The 26,751-nt window shown below is 44.1% G+C and overlaps 1 protein-coding gene across 1 annotated transcript in view; it reads right to left on the reverse strand.

Annotated features, from left to right (window-relative positions):
- Arhgap10 (Rho GTPase activating protein 10) overlaps positions 1-26,751 on the reverse strand; it is a 210,102-nt gene that overhangs the window by 87,512 nt on the left and 95,839 nt on the right. Inside the window, exons 8-13 of the mRNA XM_042701765.1 lie at positions 24,244-24,373; positions 21,999-22,105; positions 20,665-20,759; positions 10,216-10,297; positions 7,912-7,957; positions 4,503-4,568 (exon numbers count right to left, since the gene is read on the reverse strand). Of these exons, the coding sequence (XP_042557699.1) occupies positions 4,503-4,568; positions 7,912-7,957; positions 10,216-10,297; positions 20,665-20,759; positions 21,999-22,105; positions 24,244-24,373 (526 nt within the window). The remainder of the gene's footprint in view (positions 1-4,502; positions 4,569-7,911; positions 7,958-10,215; positions 10,298-20,664; positions 20,760-21,998; positions 22,106-24,243; positions 24,374-26,751) is intronic.

Raw genomic sequence — 26,751 nt, forward strand, 5'->3', positions numbered from 1 at the left:
TCTTCTTCATGGCTTTCTACTTCCTTCCCATGAATTCACCACTTGTTACAATGCTGAATTTGATCACTGACAGCTTGCCCAGACCAACATCTTAATGCCATACTCTAGAAAATTAAAGTGAATATTCAAATGATGCACATATGGAGGATTTTTAAGAGAAATTTCACAAACCGAAGTGGCATATAAATTTTTAAGTCACGGCTACCTTAAAAATAGTAACTAAAAGATGTTTTTAAAACAAAAGCCACACAATGATTCCCATCTTTGCTGAGGTTTCTCTCGATGCCCACACACGTTCCTGGCCTCTCCATCTAAGGAAGTCTATTCCCAGTGTTCAGTTAGCATGAGTCTTTTCCAATCTGTCGATAAGCACTAAGATTCTCTTCATCTGTGCGAATGTGTAACATTTTGATATTATCACCTGGTATAACGCAATTGCTTGCAAACCTCTCTGTCCTGCCTACTATTATCAGATTCAGCATGATATGAATCAGCCTTTAACGTGTATCCCAGAGACCCAAAACAAGGCTATAGACATCTGTGATTGCTCGATAAATACTGCATAACTGACGGGCTTCCAACTAGAAACAAAAACAGGTAGGTCATCTGTTACTCAGGTTAAGAAGAGAAATGGTGTTATTGTCTACAGGACTTTTCTGTTCTGTTTGTTTAAATTTAGGCTGTATGGTTTTTAAGTTAACCTCTAGGAGGACACCATCAACGCTGAAGATAAAATGGTGCATCCTACCTCTCTAGTACACAGGCCCCATTTCCATTTCCCAATAACATGGGAGCTTGGTAGAAGACATCTACAATCCCAGCTATTCAGGAGGCACGGACAGGAAGATTTCTAGTTTGAGGCCAGCCACGGCTTATGTCAAGACCTTAAGAAATATTTTAAGACTGACGTCTGGAAGAAATTGAAGAAAACGACTGGGACTGAAACTTCAGAAGACGTGAGGCCAGACATTCGGTGTAACTTTGTCAGGTATCGGGTAGACATAAACAATGAACCAAAGAAACACAAGAGCGTGTTTGGTGTATGCCTTGCAGCTCACTCGCCTCCAGGGCTAAGATAATCAGACGTGCAGTTACCCATGTCCAGTTATAGAAAAGAAGGTGGGAGCAGCCCAGGTCCACCACTAGGCTCCAGACTGGACAGGAGGAAGGGAGCAAAAGCTACGTCATCTTCACCTACTTGAACTTGTGGATTTTTCTCCCTCTCCGCGCTATGCTGATGAGCAATGACAGTGCAGGCATAAGGGATGGGGCCGATGTCTCCTCTGAGACGATCCACCATTCCTACGTCTCCATAAGCCTTCCTCCCTCCATAAATATTGCCATTGCTTTTGTCACATTTTAAATCTTAGCTGAATTCTTCCGTCGCCAAGATGTTAAGAATCCAGGACTCCATCCAAAAATCTGCTAACAACGTCCTAGGCAAAGAACTATAAAAACCAGAGAGTGATTCTGAACTGGTAGTAAAATGGAATTTGCTCTTATCTCAAGACTAGAATAACGCTGAAAACGTTACCTGCTCGCAGGGTGCTGAGGACCACAGCAAATGTAAGACAGCTGATGCTCTGCAACCACTTCAGAGACAGACAGCCCAAATAAAAACCAAAACAAAACGCCAGTTATGTTCAGAAAAGGTAGGCAAGCAAAAGATGAACTGCCCTAAGCAAACCCATGGAAACGGCAGTTTTCAGAGGGTAACTGTCAGATGTTAAACACTGAGGTCAAGTGGCTAGAAATAGTTGGTCCATTAGATCTCATTCAGTGCTGGGAGGTGCAGGAGATGCGGGCTCAGAACTTCAGCACTGGATTCCCAGAGGCACATCAAGGCACCGCTGTTCACGGCCCGAAATACCTTCTAAAGTGCTAAGGAAATCAGATGAAGGAACCATTAAATACTGCTGGCCATTGGGCAGGTAGACAAAAAAGATGGCGCATCAGCCATCAATCTGCCATTTAGAACCTCTCTCTCTAACTCTGCACAAACCAATACTTGATGAATGAAAGAAATTTTGTGTATTAAGATGTCGAAATTTAGGTATTTCTTATTACAGCAACCCAAACTAGCTTCGTCCTGGTAGGAAAGAAAAAGAGGGAAGACAGCACCACTCATAGGATACAGAAAGAGAGAGGGAGGAGGAGAGATAGGGAGAACGAAGGAGAGAGAGGTCAGCCAAGAGGGCTGACTGAAGACCCTGAAGAACTTCCAATGTTTGGATAAAAGCCTGAGCAATTTTACAGTGTTCATCATCATTCAATCGGATGGTCTGACTGTTGACACTTTTAAACTCTATTTCTATTACTCTACTGCAAGCAGATTTCAGTAATGAAAGACCTTGAGGAACGAAAGATTTGAAAAAGAAAAAAAAAAGTGCTTTTAAATGGCAAAAATTTAACGTAAAAAGGATAGACTTGTTCTGTTAAAAAACAAACAGCAACCGACACACTCACAATGATACATGCAGTACATGCAGATTCCAATTTATTCCTCTTCTTCAATGTACGTAACGGTCCATAAAACTACACATCCCAATCAGAATGCTTTCCAGATGGATCTTTGACCTCCTCAGGCAGAAACAAGAATGTATAAAACACACCCACTGGGAAAATAATTTAATTTATCAACACTAAAAAGCTTGCAGATGACATGATTAAAGTTCTAATTTAAGGACCACAGAAAGAAAGGAACCTGAGTGTCGAGGGATAGATATTAAAACCCTAGGCATTTCTGAAGCACGGGTAGGACGAACACGTTTGCCAGCTCCATTTGAGCACAGAGTGAAATGGAGAGAAATCTGATCCACAGTCTGAACTGCCACTGGCAGGGAGGGAGAGAAGGCTCGGTGGCTGGAGCATCATTATGGAGGGCCAACCCCCAAATCATGAGGCAGTTCCAGTTTCGCTATTATCCCATACTCCAAATTTCACAGGTACCAATCTGCCTTTGTGACAGAGATCCTGTTTTAACAGGAAATGTGAATGCCAGCGCTTCCTTCCACAAAGCCATCCAAAACAAGACTGAACCCACAATCCACAGCGTGAATCAGGTGTCTGACTAGACAGATCCTATCACCCCAGAACGCTAAACAAAGAACCCAAAGCTCCAGAAACAGCCTGTCCGCAATAGTCTTGATTTCTCCAGAGAACTCTGGGATGGCCACACAGTACAATCTCTGGTTTTCCTTAGAAACCACAAAATAAAACCCTTGGGCTTCAGTTCAGTGGACAGGCTGAGCTTTCTTTAAATTCAAAGTTTATTTCTTTAAATTCAACGTTTATTAAGAGATGAATGGCTAAACAAATTGTGGCATATCCACATAACGGAATCTACACAGCGATGGAAAAAGATGAAGTTAAGGGTGCACAGCCAGTAACAGGAATTCCAAAAGCACTATGCTAAATAAAGGCAGAGCTGAAAGACTTGGAAGCCACAGGATTCCACCAGATAAAATATTTAAGTTTTTTTTTCCTTCTTTTGTAGCAGAACTCGAGGGATAAACAGTGGCTCAGTGGGTGGGAGCCTGAAGTCCTTGGTGGGAACAAAGAGTACTGTGAAAGAAGACAAAGCAATATGGGGGCCGGGATACGAAGTCTCCGGTCACCTGTAGCAGAACTTACACAACAGTATATGGTTTTTGAAACTCATCCCTTGTCCAGTGTTTAAATTTCACCTGTGATCATTGTGATACTGTGATAGCTGTTCTTTTTTGTGGAACCCTGAGCCCTGCATATGCTGGGTATGTGCTCCACTGAGCACTGAGCTACCTCCCAGCACTAAAGATGATGTTTTAACATAGGGATGCATAAGGGAAAAGGAGATGAAGAACCTCTCTACAAAATGCATGAACAAGATTGATCACCTGACACTGCTGAGTCTTCTGATGGTCTTCCCAGCTGACCAGGGTTCCCCTGACAATGTCCTCATGATGAAGGCCAAAGGTCAGATTTTATAGGTTTGGAAGAGTGGAGGCCAAGTAAAATGAAGTCATCAGAGCAAGGATCTGATTCGAGAGGAGACTGGCATACATGAACACACACACGAATGTGACACATGAGCACGCGTGCACACAGAAAAGGCCATGTGGAGAACATGAGAAGGTGGTTCCCCACAACCCGCAGACCTCAGGAAAAAGGCCTGCCTGTGCCTCCATCCCGGGACCTCCAACCTCCACGATGATGAGGAAATACGTGTCTGCTGTTTCAACCATCTAGCCTGTGCTATTTTGTGAGGGTAAATCTAATAAAACAGTTCTCATGTCAATGACGGTTTAATGTAAGAAATATCTAAGGTTCCCCCCGTATATTTCAATGGGAGATTAGAGAGGAGAACCTCCCACCATCATGGGAAGAACAAAAACAGACTATCTGATACCCAGAGTGAGTGTGCATTCATGGATGACTTCGCATCCCGAACCGCGCAAGGGGCATTCTAGGTGTTTACATGTCTGTAGCTGTTCAGGAATAAAATGGCTGAACAATCACATTACCTCGGGTTTCCACTGCACTGATGCATTTCCTAAGAATCGTGAACCCCATCTTATCCAGCTGTGCACCTAAAACAAACACAGTTACAAGATGTTAAGGACACGAACACTTACCATATTTCTCTTCCTTGCAAAAGAGGAAAACTAAATACCTGACTTCTGTTGCACTATCTAAAACAGCCAAGAGCACGAATTCCTCATGTAAATGATATAAATGGGGATTTCATGTATTTGAGAGAGAGCCTGCCAGGAGGGTTCGTTTATACTAAATATTCAAAAAGAAAGTAATACTATTTTCTAAGAGCAACAATCTAGAAATAGTCAACATTTATTTTGCCAAAAATTACAACAGTAGCTCAGTTAGAAAAAAAAAAAACAAATACAAAAATTTTTAAATTACTTCAGAGTACAAGAAGGAAAGCATTCTTGTTGATGTTGTTTTGTTTTGTAAACACAGGAAGGAAATGTTTTGTTTGTAAGCATAGGAAGGAAATTTTTAAGGAAAGCTTTTTTAAATGTAATATGTGGGAATGATCTTAAATTAAAATTTTGGTGTTTTATGCCCTGCTCCAAGCTTTTAAAATAATACTGGATTATTTTCATATTGGATTAAAAACAGATGACTCGTGGTACAGCAGATTATTGTGAAAATATAACTTTATAGTCCTTCTTGTAGAAAGGTTTGCCTACGCTTTGGCTGACATATTTGTACATCCTAATGAAAGACAATTCTTGTTTCCAAAATCAAACCAAGGAACATGGCACTCGACGCCACTGCACTTAGGGCCCAGGGAGCAGTAACAGGAGCCCTTGGCTCTCACAGAGACCCACTAACAGCCAATCAATCTCAACTCTGCTCATGATCCACAACAGTAAGCTTCGGGAGAATTTTAATGATGAAAACTGAGCAGTCATTTACCGTTCAAGAATCCACTACTCACAAGTTTTACAGAATGCCTACTCTTCCTGTTTTGCAAAACTGTTTTTCCCAAAAGACATGTTTTAAACTTCTCAATAATAAATAAAAAATGGAAATTGCCAAGCGGAGTGAAAGGGCAAAGGAGGGAGCCGGGAAGGGGGGAAAAGGGATCGGGAGAGGGGACGAGGAAGTGCCAAGAAAACAAAGGGGAGAATGAGCACACAGGAAGAGGAGGCGGGTGAGAAGGCCTGCCAGTCACACGCTCCCTTGTGAGGCACCACAGCAGCATCCAGGACCAGAGACGCTGCCCCCACCACAACCTCCCACACCACCAGTACTGGGGTTTGAACTCAGGGCTTCATGTTTGCTAGGCTGGCGCTGTGCTGCTTGAGCCATGCCTCCAGCCCTGCATTTTGCTGGTTAACTGGAAATGGAGTTTCATAGACTTTTCTGCCCAGGCTGGCTTCCAACTAAGATGCTCTGGATCCCTGCCCCCCTGAGTAACTAGGATTCCAAGTGTGAACCATCTGTGCCCAGCCTAGAGATACCTGCCTTGTATTCAAGCACAAGTGAGCATGATTATTTTAAGATTGTGTTGTGTAATGTATTATTTCCAAACTGTTGACATCTGGTCAATGTAACCTAACATCTCTAAACACAGCAAAAAAAAAGCCATAGAGTCTAGTAAGTCCATTTTTGCTAGTATCAAAAGTAAAGAAGCAGGCAGTACTACACATGTGCAGATCCTTGTCCTGTTTAGTTATTGGGTTGATGATGTTTCCATGGTGTCATTTCATGTTTCAGAGAGCCTACACTCAGGCTGTAAGGACCAAGGGAATCAAAGTACGAAAGGAACATAAAAACTGTCAAAATGGAGTCACTTATATCAATCATAATAAAAAACAAGAAAGTAGGGGGGAGGTAAAGCTGAAAGATAATGAGGGAATGATTCTTGCACACGACAGCTTGGTAAACCATCCCCCAATCCTCTCCAGAGCCAACAGCCCGCAGAGAACCATCACAGTTACTTTGCACAAAAAGTACTTGTGGGGCTGGGAAGGTGGCTCAGTGGTAGAGCGCTTGCCTTGCATGCCTGAGGCCCTGGGTTCGATTCCTCAGCACCACATAAGCAAAAAGAAAAAAAAAAAAAGTACTTGTGAAGCCAGGTACTGGCGGCTCACACCTGTAATCCTAGCTACACAGGAAGCTGAGAACTGAGGATTGTCATTCAAAGCCAGCCTGGGCAGGAAAGTCTCTAATTAACCACCAGAAAACCAGAGGTAGAGCTGTGGTTCAAAGTGGTAGAGTGCTAGCCTTGAATGAAAAAACTCTGAGACAAGCACCTTGGCCCTACAACTGACACAAAAAGAAAAAAAAAAACTTCTGTAAGAACATCTGCCCAACAATTACATGTTCAACCTGGAACCAATGCTGCTGGATATGAATCATTGGGGCCAGAGACTATTTAAATATATGTGTGTGTATAAAAACATATATATGTGTGTGTGTGTGTGTCTGTACACACACATATATACACAGATGTATATACACAAAGGGGGTCTTTATGTGTGTACACATATATATATAATATTCAATGTCTTTGAATATGCCTACTACCAGGCTTTAGCAGTATTCTGTGGGGACTTTCCCAAGGATTGTTTTTTGTTTTTGTTTTTGTTTGGTTTTTTTTATTTGTTTTTTGTCAGTCATGGGGCCTGAACTCTGGGCCTGGGCGCTGTCCTTCAGCTCTTCAGCTCAAGGCTAGCGCTCTACCACTTGAGCCACAGCACCACTTCCAGCTTTTTCTGCTTATGTGGTACTGAGGAATTGAACCCAGGGCTTCATGCATGCAAGGCAAGCATCCTACCACTGAGCCACCTTCCTAGGCCCCAAGGATTGTTGGGTTTTTTTGTTTTTTGTTTTTGTTTTTGTTTTTTTACAAAGGATGAAGAGAGGAAGGCTGGGAACAGGGATCTGAGAAAAGGCTTGTACCCATGGGACCTTATTACAACTCCCGACACAAAGGCTGCATGTGCTGTCATTTATGTCTGAAAGAATAAACTGCCAGTTGTGCGCTGGTGGCTCACACCTATAATTCTAGCTACTCAGGGGGCTGCGATCTGAAGATCACGGTTCAAAGCCAGCAAAATCCATGAGGGTCTTATCTCCAATAAACCCCAGAACACCAAAAGTGGCATTGTGGCTCAAGTGGTAGAGTGCTAGCCTTGAGCTGAAGAACTGAGGGACAGCGCCCAGGCCCAGAGTTCAAACCCCAGGACTGACCAAAAAAAAGAAGAAGAAACTGCCAGGTCAAGTGGTAGAAGAAAGCTCATGGAAAACACAAAAGAGGGCTACTAGAGTCCCCAACACTTTGAGAACATGTAAGGTAGGCAGAGCTAGCTAACTTCAGCAGAGTGCTGAAAAGCAGACCCAGCAATGCTCCCGGCCTCCATAAAGGGGATAGAATGCTCATTAGTATAAATTAGCACTTACTTCCTTCTGGTCTTGGGATAATGGCTCTATTCAAACCATGGAACAGCTAGTAGAAGAAGGAAAACAAGATTAAAACAAAACAATAAAGTGATTCATGTAAGCATGCTTAGGGAATCATGAAAAAAATATTTTTATAAATCTGGTATCAATTAATGTGATGTAAGAAATACACATGGTCCTCATATCCTTGTTGTATGCCACCAAGCTCTTCAACTCTTGAGAGTATGCAGAAAGGAGTCTCGGTTTTCCATCAAGATCCCCTCTGACTGCACCCAAGAGGGTGCAAATGAAGCAATGGAGAGCAGGGCATCAGGCAGAGCAGGACAGAGTGATTCAAGGTTGGGCCTTCAGCCCCTCCCACTAACTGACCACCAACCATAAGCTGTGTGAACACTTAAGTAAGGTGTTACACCTTTGGCTTGGTGCATACATTAGAGCCTGGGAAGGGGGCTCTCCCAGGGGGTACAGGTGCTCAGAATCCAACCTCACCTCACTGCACACCTGGCCCTAAGCGTTGCTTCTATCATGCTATCCAAGATGTCACCAGTAGCTTACAGTGGTATATGTAAGTATACTCTGAGTTCTGAAAGCCACACTGTTACTGATCTCAAGGAAGGAGTCATGAAAAGCCCAATGTATAGCCAGACTGTCCCAAAAGCTCAGACCTGTGACTAAAATCAAAGGCCAGGGCCCTCATCTGGGCCTGAGCCTGTCATTGTAGCATCTTTCACTGGCACTCCAGGTGGTGTCAGAACTGATGGCACGGAATTGTAGAATTCTGAACTGGCATCAGAGAAGCCATCGGTATGTGAATCCACACATCCTGCATTCTGCCTGTACCAAGTGCGGGAAGTACTCTGCCTTCCCAGTGGTTGAGCGGCAGAGTACTAGCCAAACAAGCAAGCTGAGCAAGCACCAGTCCCTAGTTCATTACTACTGCCAAAAAAAAAAAAAGAGGATTAGCATAACCTGATTTGGATCTCAGTTACCATCAACACTATAGGCACTCTGACTCCCGGCTAAACATGTGTAGTCCTAATTAAATATAAATAGACAAAAATAGGAGCAGGTTACAGATCGCTGGCAGAACACTTGCCTCGCAAGTGGAAAGCCAGGGTTCTATCCCCAGCACTGTACCAAAAATAAAAATAAGCATAGGGCTGGGGAAGGGAGGGTACAAGTGGTAAAGTGCTTGCTTAGCATGTGCAAATCCTTGGGTTCAACCCCCAGTATGGGGGGAAAAAAAGATGAATAAAAAATGGAGGTAACACCATAGAAAGTAGATATAGCTAAACTAAAGTAGGCTGGCACGCATCCGGTCGCTGCTCGTTCTGTTCTCTAATGTGGCATCCATTCATAGAGCAATCCTCCCGGTCTTCATTTTCCAGACACCACAATGAGATCGCCACATTCAGTGCAGGCCCCAGCCTCCTCGCCCTCATTTGTTGGCCTTTTACAGAGCAACATGCTCTGTTAGCATGAAATAACATTATCCTAAGCCCGTTTCTTAAGTTCGATTCTGAAATCTCTCCTGTTATTGTACAGGAGCCCTGTCTTCTACTTCTCACATCACCCTCTTTCCCATTTATCTCTGAAGTTTCAAAAATAGCAAATGCTTTTGAGACAGGTCTACCTGGTACCTGCTCAGGCAGTAGGTTCACAATCTCAATACTTTCCCAGAGTGTGTTTAAATTGCTTCTGTGATGTTTCCTGAAATTATTCTCTCTACAACCGCAATTCAACACATGAACTGCCAAATTCTCAATTCGTAAAGGCTAGCAAGGCCACAGAAATAAAAGCCATGCTCAAATAAAATGGCAACAGATCTCAACACTTCCTTTAATTACCCCGCGAAGCATGTCTGAAGACAGAGGCCCGTTCGTTGAGGCTATGTTAACTCTTCCTACTGGAAGCCATTCGACTGCACCAACACATAGAGGAAATCATGGCGGCCATTCCTTGTACTGCTGCCTCTTTATTTACTGTCCCATCTCCACTGAGCTCAAAATGCAAATATTCACAGTGCTCATCACCCAAAGACTGTCAGGGGTAGCAAAAAAGAAATGGAGAATTTTGATAACTTCATCAAGTCAAGCCGAAGTGAAGAAACTCCAGAACTAAAAGCTAATGATACACCAGTCTTGTGTGTTTTATTATCTTGTGTGCTATTTTCCCTAGCTAAATTGCTGGCATGCTGAATTCGAATACCAGTTTCAGCAGGGAACTTTGTTCAAATGCGATAAAACAAAAATAACATAGATGAGAATCTAAGTCGGCCCTCCAGGAGCCGTTAGTTATTCCTACCGCTTCTTTTCCTCCCAGAGCTTCCAACCACTGCTTCCTTTCTTCTTCTGAAAATGCCTGCAGGGTCAGGGAAACGCCGGGCCTGAAAGACACCAGGGACATGGCAGGTTAATGGCAACCCCTGCCACTGCTCCACAAAGATTCCCCAAGGCTGGACTGGGAGGGTCGAGGGTGGAGTTTTAATGTGTACCTGCAGTTAAAGACATACGATGCGAAACACAGATCTTAACCATTTTTAGTGTCATTAAATACATCAGTGTGTATCCATCTCTATTATATACCTTCAGACTATTTTTCATTTTACAAAACTACAGCTGTGTGCAATCATCCTTCATCTCTCCACAGGAATCACACAGGGGTGTGTGCTTCGTGACTCGTGTGTGATTTGTGTGTGTGTTTTGTGACTCGCTTATTTAGCGTGAGGTAGTCAAGGTGCATCCATGGTAGAGCACATGGCAGCATTGTCTTCTTTTTTAAGGCTGAGTAATACTCCATGGTGTATAAATACTGCACTTTATTAATAATTCACATACCCATACTACTTTGCATTCATCCACATTTTGGCTACGACAATGATACTGCCACAGACACAAGTTTACAAATACTGCTTGTGTACCTGCTTTGCATTCTTCTGAATATACATCTAGAAGTGGGGTCGCCAGGTTGCGGGTATATGCATACAGGTATACAGATGACAAGTTAGCACAGGTAAGAGGTCCTCAAAGCAACACTAATAAAAGCAAGACACCACACACCGATCGGAATGGCCAGAATCAGTGCAGCATGCAAATGAGGCCTGTACACTGCTGCCAGTGAGAATGTCCCCAGCCTCCAGCACACAGGTTTTTTGGAGTGAAAAGTGGTAGTTTCTTGCAAATGTAAACATGCTCGTTCTTTTAGGACCCAGCAATCCCGTCCTTGATGAGTTACCCAGCGTTGCTGGAAAAACCTGTTTCTGCACCAATTATCAGCCTGAGTGTTTACAGCTGCTGTACCACAACTGCAAAAACCTGCAAGCAGCCAAGACAGCCTTCAGAAGTATGTGGATCCATCGACTACAATGCAGCCAGACGTTAGTCACAGCTGAAAAGGAATATGCTATCACCTCCTAAAAAGGCACGGCAATCCTCAAGTGTCTATTGCCTGGAAAGAGAAGCCAGGCTGAAATTGCTACGTAATTGGCCTTCTTTGCTGATTTAAGACATGTCATGTTGTCTACGAACGCAAATGCACAATGGATCAAAATTGATCCTCTAGGGAGGGGGGGGGATGGGAAGGGGAAACAAAGGAGGAGGCCACAATGCTTGATAAGAAATGTACTCATTATCTTGCCCATGTAATTGTAACCCCTCTGTATAGTATTTTCACAATAAAAAAAAAAAAAGGAACTTAAAAAAAAATTGATCCTCTAAGCGTGGTGGAAGGCTCCCGTGTTCCCGGCTCTGTGGGGCGCACTTGTAGGAGCATCCATGTGCAAGTCTTTTCCCAGGGAGAAAGCAAGGCCCTTCCCAAAAATTACTAAAGCAAAAAGTGCAAGTGGCTTAGGACAGAGTGCCTCATCAGCAAAAACAAGGCTGAGCACCACCTAGAGGGTGACTGAAACTCTGAACTACATGTATTTAAATTTTGCTCTTGGAAAAGTGTGTGTGTGTGTGTGTGTGTGTGTGTGTGTGTGTGTGTGTGTGTGTGTGTGTGTGTGTGTGTGTGTGTGTGTGTGTGTGTATCAGCTCTTCAGTTCAAGGCAAACTCTCTACCACTTGAGCCACAGGGCCACTTGCCATTTTCTGGTGATTAATTGGAGTCTCACAGACTTTACTGCCCAGGCTGGCTTTGAACCGAGATTCTCAGATCTCAGCCTCCTGAGTAGCAAGGATTACGGGTGTGAGCCACCAGCGCCCGGCTTTGAAAGTAAAATTTTAAGACAGTTATAATGATTCCTTCCTGTAGTCCCAGCTGCATGTGAAGCTAAAGCTAGAGAACCACTTGAACCCATTAACTGGAGAGCAGTTGAACTCTCCAAAATAGCTCAATGAAGAAAAAAAATATGTGGATTAACAATATAATCACGTTGAGATTCTTTAAGACATTTGAGTCTCAGAGATTATGTCTTAAACACATTTCTATTCATAAATCAGCAACTAAACCTTTTCTCATTCACTCAAAACAAAACAAAATAGTAGTAGTAGTAGTAATAGTAGTAATAGTAGTAGTAATAATAGCAAGACACTGCCATGTATCACACACCATCTCAGGTCCCAGCACGAAAGTCTAAGGAACTACCTTCTGTATTCTACGCTTTACCCAGTATCTCTTCATCCTTTTTTGAAGTTCTAGTAAGGCTTATCCAATACCCATGTTTTACCTCTGCTTTACCTGACAGGTCACTATGCTTATAAATTCAGAAAATATACAAAAAGAACACAAACATTCATAAGACAAGGCTGATGAGACATTATTGTGTCTGGAGAAGCTATGGTCAAAGATGAAGAAACGTACAATGGTAACTATCATAAATAATCGAATGCTTGTCTAAGAGGAATGTGGACAAGGGAAAGGAAAAGAAATGAAACCAGAGTGTTACCAGATCTGTACTGAATTCTACTGCGAGGAGAAAGTGCCAGAGCCAAACAAAAGAGCTTGAAAGGCTGTAGAAATGCACCAGCTGTAGAAAGCTTCTCATAAGGGTTTCTGGGGAAACAGAAAGCACACATCTCTGAAGCACAGGTTTGCTGGAGATGATAAACACACACTGCCTGGTTTTCATCAGGCTGAAGTCCTATTAATGGCAACTTTCCTTTGGTCCACCAGCCAGCTGTGGCTCGTGCAGCAAGCGAGCTGTAACACAGTCAGCAGCAGGACTGTATGTCTCAGCAAGCGTTCGTTCGAACAATCCATCACTGCTAATGCGGCTTCTCCTCAGATGGCAGGAAATTGTGATAGATCGTCTTCCTCCCCCAACAGGAAGAAACACATAGTCAAGAGATGGTACAGAGCCTTATCTCCGAGCCAAAGATGCCAAGACCCCAGTGAACTGATGCCCCTAGAAAGTGGCAAGCCAAACCTTGGAAAGAAGTGTGTGTGTGTGTGTGTGTGTGTGTGTGTGTGTGTGTGTGTGTGTGGTTTGTGTGTGTGGTGTGTGTGTGTGTGTGTGCGTGTGTGTCCCCTTCATGGAGTAACAGGACAAGAAAGACGTCATTGGAGATGAATAAATAGTAGAATTTATCAAACATTAAACAGCAGGGGTCCAAGCCAGTGGGACTGCTTGGAACTTCTCGGAAACACACACACAGAGTGAACCACCTGCCCGCACCTGCCCGCACCTGCCTTTCATGGGGCCCCAGCCAGAGGTTTATGAGGGAGCCAACAGGATGGAGAGACACCACATAGAGAAGCATGTGCTAAGGGCCTGGGGCGAGCAAGGAGGATGGAAAAGGCCTTCAGAACCTCCATGCCATCTGAGTAGGACAGAGGAGACTGTGGCTCGAGAAGGGGCAGAAAAGCTCAGACAGGAGGATTCCAAGCAGAGAAAAACAGGGCATGAGGAAGTCCAAATTCAAAACAGGAAACCTGGGCCAAGCCTTCCAGAGAAGGTTCTAGTAGTGCCCACAGAGACACGAAGTTTGTGATAAGCTCAGTCTAACTCAAGCAGCCGCAGTGCTGGCTTAGGCTTCCTTTCAGACTCAGTCCTCTATGTCTGTAGTCTGACTCAGCGAGGGACACGACATGGACCAAGCATGCGCGTTACTTCGCGCTCTGTCCTCAGATACCCAGCGTCTGGCATTGAGTCAAGAATTTTTTAAAAACGTGTAAAGAAGAAAATGTAAGTTGGAATCAAGAGAAAGCAGACAAGAAATTCAAAGAAATAGCCGGGACACTGGGCTAAAACTCATACAAAAAGGTAAAAAGCTAAACAAAACAGAAACATGATAAGGAATGTAGGGCAAAAGGCTGAGGCCAGAAAATGTAAACCGGAAGAGATTTTCTGCACAAGGATGGAAACTACTGAAAAACCGGAAGAAGAAAAAATAACCAAATGGAGGCAGGTACCTGGTGGCTCACACCTGTAATGCGTGCTACTCAAGAGGCTGATACCTGGAGAACTGGATTCAAAGCTCCCTTGGGCAGAAAAGTCTACAAGAGACCATGTCCAACTAACCAGCAAAATACTTGGCTGGAGGTATAGCCCAAGTGGCAGAGCATCAACCATAAACAAGAAAGATGGGTAAGAGTGTGAGGTCCTGAGTTGGAACCTTGGGACTGACAACCAGAAGAAAAATTAATAAATAAAATTTTTTGAGAAAATAGAGCCTGGCACCAGTGGCTCACACAAATAATTCTAGCTCTTTGAGATCAGGATTATAGTTCAACGTCAGCCAGAGCAGACAATAACGGCGCATGGCAGCATGTCTGTCATCCTAGTTATGTGCGAGCTCAAGATTGGGAGATCACAGTTCTAAGTCACCTGGGCAGAAAGCCCTGAAGACGCCATCTCAGCAGAAGAAGCTGGACATCCTAGTGTGCACTTTGTCAATCAAGCCAAGGAAGAAGCAAAAAATAGAGGAGGATCCAAGTCAAAGCACATGTCCAAGCAGGCAGCAAGAGCCTGTCTCAAAAATGACTAACACGAGAGAGATCTAGAATCCACCAGGCTAGCAAGTATGAGGCTTTGAGTTCAAACCCTAGTTCTACAAAAAAAAAAGAAGAAAAAAAAGGGGAGGGAAAGAGTGAGGGAGGGATGGAGGGAGGGAGGGAGGGAGAGCACACAAGCTACACACAGAAAATAGTCACAATTTAAGGATTCTGCAATGCTTCACCCAGCAATCCATTGGAAGAATTTACTTAAGAGGAATAAAAACGTGTTAAAAAAAAAAAAAAAACCACTTGGTCTAAATGGTTCCTTCCAACTTTATTCACTGCCGCTAAAAATTCCAGTTATCCACACTACAATGACCACACACATTTCAAAGTTAAGTTCAGCCAGTGCTAGTGGCCCACACCTGGAATTGTAGCTACTCGGGAGACTGAGATCTGAGGATCACAGTTCAAAGCCAGCCCTGAAAGCCTAAGAGAGTTTTATCTCCAATTAATCAATAGAAAGCTGGAAGTGGAGCTGTGGCTCAAGTGGTAGAGTACTAGCCTTGAGCAGAGAAGCTCAGAGACAATGCCCAGGCCCTGAGTTTAAGCCGCACACATACACACAGTCCATCTGAGTCCACCAACTCAGACTTCCATTTGAAGAATCAATACAAAATGTGGCATTCAATACATCACGATCAACAACTCACCTTAGGGACAAAAACCTTCCACTTAAACTACTTAAAGACAACGCCCTTTCCTGATCCCTCTACAGTGGCATCTTAGAAGAAGCCGTGAAGGACTCCCCAGTCAAGAAAAGAAAAGCTAGAGCCATTTATTTCCCCGTTCTTCATCACCTGCACTACAGATAAAGGTCATGGCCTTCTTTTACTGAAATAGTCACCTCATACATAAATTTACAAGAAAGAAAACAACACAGTCCAGTTCCACTCCACCAATGCTGTAAGAGCTGTCCTATCAACAGTGGCCTAGTGTTGGACCAGATGACAGGCCTCCATCCACTAGATGGGGGTACAACATCTGATACCATCACCACAGAGGCAAGGATGACCTTTATTTAAAGTGTCTGCAAGCATTGCCAAACACTGGGTAGGTGCAAAATTGTCCACTTCTGGTTCTTATCTCAACATGTTTGCCTTGGGCCTCTCTACATCTTAGTTTCTAAACTGTTACCCTAATGTTCAAGAGCCAAGTTGGGAACTGGGGTTGCACAGCAGGTGCTTAGCATACTCGTGACCAGAGAAACCCTGCTACTATTACTACTACTACAACAACAACAAAAAGATGACGACAAGATTCCATTTAAAAATGACTTGTAAGTTGGCAGGTTTGCCAGCCCCGCTGGTCTGCTAGCCTGTGAGTTCCCTTACAGTCAGATCTCATTGCATTGCTAGTTTATTTCTGCCTCAGTGCCAAACAGTTAACAGTTGTTTGGGCGCTGGAATGAAATGTACTATAAAATACTCGGCCATCACGTAATGTGTTTCGCAGACATTCCTACTGTTATTCCGTCCAACTACATGAGTTTCTTAGAAGCAACCAGCTCCTCACTATGTGCACTGAGGAAGGACCCCAGCCACACCCCTAAATGCCACATGAAATCCTCGGTGGAAAAGCCTCCACTTCAGATCTAGCTAATCATGGGCAGGAACACGTGAGTAGATTATAAAAGCAAGAAGTATCTAACCATCCTTTCAGGAGTGACAGTCTACCACAGCAAATATAGTCTCTGGAATGTCACAGCAGTGAGAGCAAAATGAGAAGCGTTTTCTGTGAGCAGAGTCCGAGTGTGGTGAGTGGGAGAAGCTCACAGAATGGTAATTCTTGGTCAAGCTGGGGGAAGGGGTCACAGCACAGACCAGCGTGCGGCAAGCAATACCAGGGAATCCAAGAGAAAGGTCAGGTGGGAGGAGATGTCACTCTGGGGAGGAAAGTTGTATTATCTGAGCAGACTTCAGCTTGCCAAGGACAACAACCATACACACACACACACACACACACACACACACACACACACACACACACACACACACACACAATATTTCCCCAACACAAAATGAGTAACAATCACCTTACAGCCTGTGGTGTGTGAAATGTGGCTGGCATACAGTAGTGGATGTGTAGAGTCATTCCAGACCCTTACATTAGAAGGCCACCTGTGGGGCTTCACACTTGTAATCTCAGCCCTCAGGAAGGCTGAGGAGGGAGGATCTTGACTTGGAGGCCAGTCTGGGTAATACGGCAAGATTCCATCTCAAAAAAAGGAAATAAAGTAAGGCTCCTATCTTAGTTGTTGTAGTTCTTTATTTTCAGCTATGTTCCTTTTTGTCGAGAAAGCCTTTTTGTGATATAATTCACACCATAAAAAAAATCGACTCACTGCAGTGCACAATTCAACAGCTTTCTAGGTACTCGCAGACTCGCTTGTATAACCATCACCAAAATCACTTTTAGAACATTTTTATCACCCCAGCGGGAAAAGATTCACATCCATTAGTCATTATTCCCCCTCTCTCCTCCAAACTCCCCGATACCAACAGGCTTCCATCGACCCTGATCTGGCTGCCCTGGCTTCCCAAACGAGCGCAAAGGTGAAGCTGCCATGGTTAAGCCACCACGCGCCTTCTGCTATGAAACCAAAACTGACCCGAACATAATGCCACACAGATCGAACACAAGCCCGGACTCACTGAGTATCACCAGTTGTTGCAATGTTTCCTGACTGCTCTATTCTTTTTTTCATTTTTGGAGCAGGGCTGGAGTTTGAACTCAAGGCTTGCTAGGTAAACACTCTTCCATTTGCCAACACCCTAGCCTGCTTTGAGGTAGTATTTGGTATAGTTATTTTTCATATGGGTCTCAAGTTTTTCCCCAAGTTGGCCTCATTTTAAGATTCCCATCCACCTTCTTATCCCTCACACAGCCGGGATGAAGGGCCTGTGTCCCTCACCCAGCCACCCACTAGCTCCCAAGACAATGTAGCAGAAACAGCTACTTGGAAAGAAGGCAAAATTCATGTATAGGAAGCCAACTCATGTACATGATACAAAGGGGCTGCCAGCAGAAAGGCTGAGAAAACTCCACTTACAATACCCACACACTCCATAATAGGTTACATTTATTTTTCTTGCGCAGAACGAAAACAGGGAAGCCAGAATGAAACCCCTGGAGAGGTGTGGCAGAAAAGAAAAGTGTGGTTGACTGACAGGTGCTTGATTGAATCTAATCTCAGTTCTGTCACTTCTGAGCAACAGTTCAACTTCATGTAATCCAGCACACGTTTAGTGATCACCCACCATCTATATCTATATCTATATATAGATAAAGTATTGCACTTGGAATTACAGTGCCAAGTAATGCGAAGTGAGGCATGCATCCTCCTCTCTCGGAATTCACCATCTAATGGACAAAGAACAAATTTTAGCTCCTAATTCCTAGCAGTCTCTTTGGCCAGCAGCCATCGGGGGAGTGGATCAGGTAAGAGTCTACCTCACTCACATTTCCCATTATCACCCCAACTGCAGAGGGGCCTCACCACATTCACCCCTCACCCACACCCTCCTGGGTTTGCGCCAACAGTGAGAACAAGAGTGTCCATTGCCTACCGAGGGCTGAGGGCTCCAGCCTGAGCGCCCAGAAAGGAGGACATGATTTCCCCACTGGTAACAATAAAGCTCTTGGAGGCTCATCTATCTATCTATGCAAAACAATAAAGCTCTTGGAGGCTCATCTATATCTGCAAAAGCATCTTCTCTACAGGTTCTCAAACTTTTTCTTCTTTTTTATTGATATATATTAATTATACAAAGGTGTTTTCATTGTCATCTTTTCATACATGCACATAATATACTTTGATCAAAGGGGATAGTAATTTTTATTACTGATTTGTTTTTATTACCTTTAAATAGTTGTACAAAGGAGTTTCAATTCAACCTGTCAATTTATGGGTACACTGTATCTTTTTTTAAATAAATTTTTATTAAGATTAAGTGATTACATATTTCACAGTATTGTGAGATAGTTTCAGTCACAAACACTTTTTCTTTTTTTTGGTCGGTCATGGGACTTGAACTCTGGGCCTGGACACTGTCCCTGAGCTCTTCAGCTCAAGGTGAGAGCTCTCTACCACTTGAGCACCACTTCTGGTTTTCCGGTCATTAACTGGAGATAAGAGTCTCACGGACTTTCCTGCCTGGGCTGGCTTTGAACCATGATCCTCAGATCTCAGCCTCCTGAGTAGCTAGGATTACAGGTGTGAGCCACCAGCACCTGGCTCACACATTTTAACCTTCACAAAGCAAACTGTCATTATCATGGTCTACAAAGTTTGTGAATTCTATGCGCTTTGACAATACAACTATTTCTTCCACATCAGGTGGTATGTCCATTTCTTTCCTTTTGCTTGTGTTAGCTATACCCTCTCATTCCTTCCCTCCCATCTCTGCCCTTGAGTTGCTTAATTCATTTTCATCCATGTCCAGTGTAATTGATGTTGTGTATTTTCCCCGTTTCCCTGATGCTGTGCCCTTCTTCTAGCTGTACAATGTATCTTGACCAATGTCTCTCTCTCTCTCTCTCTCTCACACACACACACACACACACACACACACACACTTTTAAAGAGACTCAGAGGTATTTGGGAGTTCCTGCCATGTTATCTACCTTCTTGGGGGCTGCGAAAACTGGGTTCTTCCTATGGTCCTTGGATTCTCAGTTTGGGTGCAGTTTCTTGGCCTTTATTGCGGTCTTGTTGGTTTTCTATGTGTAGGACATCTTTAAGGATCTTTTGTAGGGCTGGTTTGGTGGAGATGTATTGTTTCAATTTTTCTTTGCTATGGAAGGTTTTTATTTGGCCTTCAGTTATGAAGGAGAGTTTAGCTGGGTACAGTATTCTTGGTTGATAGTTGTTTGTTTTTAGGGCATGGCATACATCATTCCAGGCTCTTCTTGCTTTGATTGTCTCTGCTGAGAAATCTGAGGTGATTCTAATTGGTTTCCCTTTATAAGTGATTACCCTTTTCTCTCTGACAGCTTTAAGGATCTTTTCCTTGTTCTGAGTTGATCCTGTGTGGATTATAATGTGACGGTGGGATGTCCTATTCTGGTCTGGTCTATTTGGGGTTCTAAAGGCTTCTTGTATCTGGACAGGCCTATCTTTTTGCATGTTTGGGAAGTTCTCTGCTAGGATCCTGTTAAACAGATTTCCTAGACCATTAACTTCTGTTTCTAGGTGCTCCTCTACACCCATTATCCTTAGATTAGGCCTTCTGATGGTGTCTTCCAGGTGTTGGATAGATCTATCATATTTCTTGGACTTGTCTTGGATGGTTGTATGTTCTTTCTCTATAATATCTAGGCTGTCTTCAATCCCTGAGATTCGATCTTCTGCATGGTCTAACCTGCTGTCAAGACTCTCTACTTTGTTTTTTATCTCTTTTCCTTCTAGTTGGTCAGCTTTGATGGCTTCAAGTTCTTTGTTGAAGCTCTGTTTTACGTCTTGTATGAATTTCTTTACTTCCTTAATTTGGTGTTCAGTGTTTGTCCTCAAATCACTTAGTTGATTGGTTATGGTTTCTTTGGGCTCCCATTCCTTCTGTTGAGCTCCATTCAGCATTCCCTTTGTGGTCTCCCTGACTTCCTTCAGCTCTTTGTTAATGGATTCCATGAACTACTCGAAGTCCAGTTTCATGATAATCAAGATTAAACAGCTTACTTATCGATAAACACATAGCCTGCAAGTTTAATAAATAATCTATTTCAAAGGCTTAGCAACTCGCAGTTGAAATGAACCTCTATTTTTTAATTGTGCCTGTAAATAATTCTTTTATTATATCTAATAATTCTATAACTTACCGGTCAGCAGCTTCAATGTCAAAACAAAACCTCCTGTCGATGGAGTCCGTATGCCTTCTGGTACATTCCTTCAAGAAGAATACTTCTCCATCCCCCTGCAAACAAGCATGTTACTCTTAAAACTACATCACACAGGCGCCGCGCCTACCAGAGCAGAGACGCCAGGTTCAAGATTCCTAGTCCTATTTTCTCTATTGTCTTTCCAACCAGTTGGTTGAAACATAAATTAGAATCTACAATACTATCATTTGTTATTCTATTTTTAAGGTTCCCTAGACCTTGCTCTGATTATAGAATTATTTAGCCAGTGCTGTTCAAAAGGCAGATCATCCGCCGTTTCAGGTGTTGGAGTATCTTGATGTAATATCTGATGCGCAGGGGAAAGGGGAAGGAGGGAGGTTTGGAGTTAGGGCCTTGTATTTAGTGAAGCACTATCACTCCACACTTAGCTATGCCTCCTTTTCACTTTGGTTTATTTTTCAGATAAAGTCTCTCACTTTTTTCCAGGCTGGTCTCGTCTGTGATTCTCCCATCTCTTACCTGGCCAATTAGCTGGAATTATAGACACGTAACACCACACCTGGCTTAACGTACTCTTTTTTTTTAATGGTGTTATCATGTCACAATTTGTGATAACTTTGGACCTACAAGAATCTGAGTTCTATGTGGATCCAGCCCCAGTATGTTAGGGCCTTAAATTAGTTCTTATGATCATCGATAGCTATAACCATTTGAGGCTATAACCATTCAGTGACGCAGCTTTCCTGTTTCAAAAATGAATCACCCCGGATTTATTTGTACTTCTTACCTCTTTTACTGTAATAGCATTCTAACTCATTATGCAACCCTCTATAAAGGCTTTAGAGAGTTAAGCCTGAGCTGGACACCGGTGGCTCACTCCTATAATCCTAACTACTCAGGAGGCTGAGAGCTGAGGATCACGGTTCCTGCCAGCCCAGGCAGGAAAGTCCGTGAGACTCTTATCTCCAATAAACCACTAGAAAACTGGAAGTGGCGCTGTGGCTCAAGCAGTAGAGCGCTCACCTTGAGCTGGAGAGCACAGGGACAGCACCCAGGCCCAGAGTTCAAGCCCCACAACCGGACCCAAAAACAAAAAAAACAAAAAAACTAAAGTAGGGACACAGAGCATTCTACGGTCATGCGTGTGTGCGCACAGTTCAGAAGAGAAAAAAGGACTGTGCTATTTTCTGGCCTGTGTGGAAACCGAGATTTTAATTCTACAAATGAAATAAAAGTGACTATCAGCCTCTCAAATGACACTCCCCACAGCAAATACATCTTGTATAGAATACAAGAAGAAATGAAATACTTACAAGTTTCCCCCCAGATCTGTGCTCAAATGGGATCATGTTGAATTTCTTGGCTGCCTTCCGATACATGCAGTAGTGTTTGACCCAACTGGAGCCAAACGGAGCAGGCCCTTCAACAAAATACACAACTTTGTATGAGCAGCTACGCGGAGCTCTAAGCACATCACTAAAGAGAAAAACACCGAAACGTAGCAACAAATATGGCTCCGTAAAAACAAATCAGCCCTCCTGCTGCTCTAGGAAAAAAGAAAAGCGTGAGCTAACAGGAGCACCAGGGAGATACTTCATGGGAAGATTTCAAGTCACTTTCAGCAATGCAGACGTGACTGAAAGACTAGAAAAACTAACATTTACTCATACTTGAAAATCTCTTCATTTTCAGCTTAGTATTTTACTCGTTTCCAGGCATTAAGAACTCACAGGGTTCCAAAAGTTCCATTCCATCTATGGGATGGTTTTGATTCTTGCTCTGAAACTCTTTAGTGCAGAAACAAGAGCACTGTCACAATTTAAAGAAAACAAAACAGCACCTCCTCTAACGCACTAAGCCACAGGTAACAGCTGCCCTTACAGATGACTAGGAAGTTTCAGGACTGAAGTAGGATTTGGATGTAGCTTATGCAAGGCCCCAGGCTCTATCCCTAACACCTAGGGTGGGGTTGGGAAGGGAGGGATGAGCAAAGGAGAAGTGAAGAACGTGGAATTAAGACTAAGGGGTGAGTGGTCCACAGATGCACCAAAACATTCTCAGAACCCGGTTTCAACTGGGCAGGAAGTCGGCATTGCCACAATCAGAGCTCTTCAAGGACAGCAGCCCACACTGGGGTCACTAAGCATGTGGAATTTCAGAGGCCACGACGTCTACATCAGCGGCAGAGCACAGGTCACCAGTTCAATCCCCAAACAAAAGAAAAAGGGAGGGAAAGTCCTATTTGTCATGAATCATAAAGGCTAGCAGTTTTTCTTTCCCTGAGATGTTTTTTCCCTACACAATCAAACAAAATAAACCTTCTAACTGGAATGTCAAAAACAGTATCAGGAAGAGAAAAAAGAACTTATTAGCCAATAATAATCCATTTAGGGAGGCAAAAAAAAAAAGATAAAAGGCAGTAGCAGAGCACAATAAAGTTCATCTTAGACCATCACCAGTGCCAAGGCCTCAACGTGGAAATGACTGGAATTTGTGTTAGAAAGGCTTAAGACTGTGTTCTTTGGTTGACAAAAATATAGCACAGGGGCTGGGAAGGTGGCTCAGTGGTAGAGCGCTTGCCTTGCATGCCTGAGGCCCTGGGTTCGATTCCTCAGCACCACATAAGCAAAAAGGAAAAAGCCAGAAGTGGTGCTATGGCTCAAATGGTAGAGCGCTCGCCTTGAGCTGAAGAGTTGAGGGACAGCGCCCAGGCCCAGAGTTCAGGCCCCACGACTAAGGCAAGGAAAGGAAAGGAAAGCGAAAAAGAAATTCCCCTCTTGTTCTTAACTATGAGGGTGGGGGAAGGGTGTGTGTATATGAGATGAGGTTGGTGGGAGAATGCATCTGTGTGTGTGTGTGTGTGTGTGTGTGTGTGTGTGTGTGTGTGTGTGTGTGTGTGTGTGTGTGAGAGAGAGAGAGGGGGGGGGGTGTGTGAGAGGGGGGGGGGAGGGAGTAGAAAGAGAGGACAGGAGGTAAAGAGTGCACCATCATAGTCTGACCCCACTCTCCACCTTGGACCCCTCATGAGCACGCTCCTGGGTCACAGAGCGGAGCACAGGGGGCTGGCGTGGCCGCAGAGCAGCACATTTACCACTGTTCCCAAGGTCACAGACCCCCCACTCCACAGGAGAAAGGTGTTTCCCAACTACATTTTCCAGGATAGCATGGGGCAAAAAAGCAGTGGGGATCATTTTCCAAAGAGCCATGGTCATTATAGCAATAACCAGGCTTTACAGCCAGCCCTCCTCAGGTGTCCCCAGATAGGCTGCAGAACTCCCCAAAGCCTTGCTGTTCCAGCCTCTCAGTTAAAAGGGCACACCACTGACAAACAACCTCCATCCGTGCTCCCATATGCTTCCTTACAGGACCGAACAGGAAGGAAACGCAGCAGAAACGGCAGAACTGCATTCGTGGGACAGTGACGGAGTCTGCTGTACTGGGTGTGGATGCTGCTGCTTTTGCCCAGTGTTTTCAGGATGCTCAGTGGAATGCAGGGTGCAGCACCGATGGGTGCTGGGATCTCCACCCATCCCCAAGCCAACCCGGAGGGCCTCTTACTTTTTTCCTGCACATACAGGTAGCCTTCTGCGGTGAACTGGCTGGCGCGCTTATGGTCTTTGGGATTCTGCCGGATCTTGTTCATCAGTTCTTCCACTTCCGACCTGGCGCCTTCAAACCGGTTCCGTGTCTGAAATGCAGACAAGGCAGGCGGACTTCAGCTTCTTGTGAGGAGTAAATAAGATTATTTATTTATGGAGTAAATAAAATGTAATTTGTGGGAGGTGTGTGTGTGTGTGTGTGTGTGTGTGTGTGTGCGTTCATGTGTACACACACATGTACATATCAGATTGTTCTCCCCATTCGTGAGCTGGGGATGTGGCTCCAGGGGTACAGGTCTGCTACCAAACACATAACCACCCCCACAAAAAAAGGAAAAAGAAACTCCCCATCTCCTATCCTTTATGGTCAAAGAGAACAAACGCCTGGTGGTAACTTCTGAACTTGTGAAGCTAACGCGGCGAGGGACGCTGCTGCTGTTCAAACAGCCCCAGGGGAACTGAAGCAGGTTTACTCTAATTAAAATATAGTAAAGTACAAGTTGTCATGTCCAAAACGAGCTTTACAACGTCGGTGCGGAGGGGGGGGGGGGGGGGGGGGCGGGGAGGAAAGAGGGGGGGAGGAAAGGGATTGGGATTGGGGGGAAGGGGGGAGGCTGGGAAGGGATGTGAAGGGTAAACCAAAGGAGGAGGCTGCAATGCTTGGTAAGAAATGTACGCATTATCCTGCCCATGTAATTGTAACCCCTCTGTACAGTATGTTCACAAATAAAATTAAATTAAAAAAATAAAATAAAATATAGTAAAGAGAGTGATGGACGGGGAGAGATCGATTGGAACACAGTATAAACATGTATAAAGATGTAAAAATTAAATTCCTCCCCCAAAAAACTAATAATGTACACTAATAAGTATATGGGAGATCCCATCTCCAAAACACAACCAGCAAAAAGCCAGGCTGGAGGAATGGCTCAAGTCAGAGCATGAGATGAGCCCTGAGGTCAAACCCTGGTACCAGCCCCCCAAAACAAAGGGAAAAAACGTACGATAAAACAAGACAATGAGTTGCCAGGCAGAGTGACTCACAACGGTAATCCCAGCTACTTGGGGGGGAAGAGATCAGGAAATCCTGGTTAGAGAGAGGGTAGTCCAGACAAAAAGATAATGAGACCTCATCTCAACAAATAAGCCAGGTCCTGGTGGGGAATGCCTGATATTCCAGCCATGCCTTCTTAGGTTAAGAGGAATGCAGTTTAAAGACTGCCTAGGGTGGGGCTGGGAAGGTGGCTCAGTGGTAGAGCGCTTGCCTTGCATGCATGAGGCCTTGGGTTCAATTCCTCAGCACCACATAAGCAGAAAAAGCTGGAAGTGGTGCTGTGGCTCAAGTGGTAGAGCACTAGCCTTGAGCTGAAGAGCTGAGGGACAGCGTCCAAGGCCCAGGGTTCAGGCACCATGACTGGCAAAAAAAAAAAGACTGCCTAGGGTGAAAAACACAAGACATTACTTGAAAAAGAAACAAAAACCCTAAAGCAAGAAGGGGCTGGAGGTGTGGTTTATGTGGCAGAGTGCCAGCTAGCAAGTAGGAAACACTGAGTTAAAATCCCAGTACCATGCACACGCACACGCGCACTCACGCACACATCATAAAATATCAACCTGGAAAGTATGTAATTCGCAACAATCTCCCAAGTTTTCAGTGTTCTACATGCAATGTGAGCACTTAAGATTCTGCTAACATTTCACAATTCTTTGTAAATTAATAAAAATGAGTGTCTATTTTTCCAGGTCATGGGAAGTTCATGGGAAGTGTGCTTGAGAGTGAAACACGCTCTCCCCACCCCCCCCCCACTAAGAAGGAAGGGGGAAAGAATCACCCCTACAACTACCTAGGACACAAATCACATCTCTGGACCCCCGGACTCATGGGTCACCAATATCTGTCAAGCAGCTTCCCCGAAAGCCCGGACGCGAGTGGAAAGGGACAGAATTACCAAGACCACCGCGACTCGGCACTGCCCAGGGCAGGGACATCGCTTTCCTCCAGAGGTAAAATAAGTGTGTTAATACGGAAAAACTGCTGACAAGCAGCTGTGGAAAGCTGACATGGAAAATCATTATTGAGATTCCTCCCTTCAATGAAAAAGGTAGCCAGGAGGTCCCCAGAGTGGGAAAATGTACTTCATTATCAGGAGATGGGGAATCTGATAAATGCAGATTTGTAAAAAGGAAAACTTGCCTGCAGAGGTTTAAACATAGACTAGGAGCTAAAACCAAAAATTATGCGCATTTAGAAAACACAAGACTACAAAGAAGGGGGCTGGGAAGGGGGCTCAATGGTAGAGTGCTTGCCTCACATGCATGAGGCCCTGGGTTCGATTCCTCAGCACCACATAAGCAGAAAAAGCTAGAAGTGGCACTGTGGCTCCCGAGGTAGAGCCCTAGCCTTGAGCTGAAGAGCTGAGGGACAGTGCCCAGGCCCAGAGTTCAGGTTTCATGACTGACTCAAAAA

Source organism: Dipodomys spectabilis, unplaced genomic scaffold (genome assembly GCF_019054845.1).
Source record: "Dipodomys spectabilis isolate Male_0828 unplaced genomic scaffold, ASM1905484v1 ptg000297l, whole genome shotgun sequence".
In the NCBI taxonomy this organism is placed as follows: Eukaryota; Metazoa; Chordata; class Mammalia; order Rodentia; family Heteromyidae; genus Dipodomys; species Dipodomys spectabilis.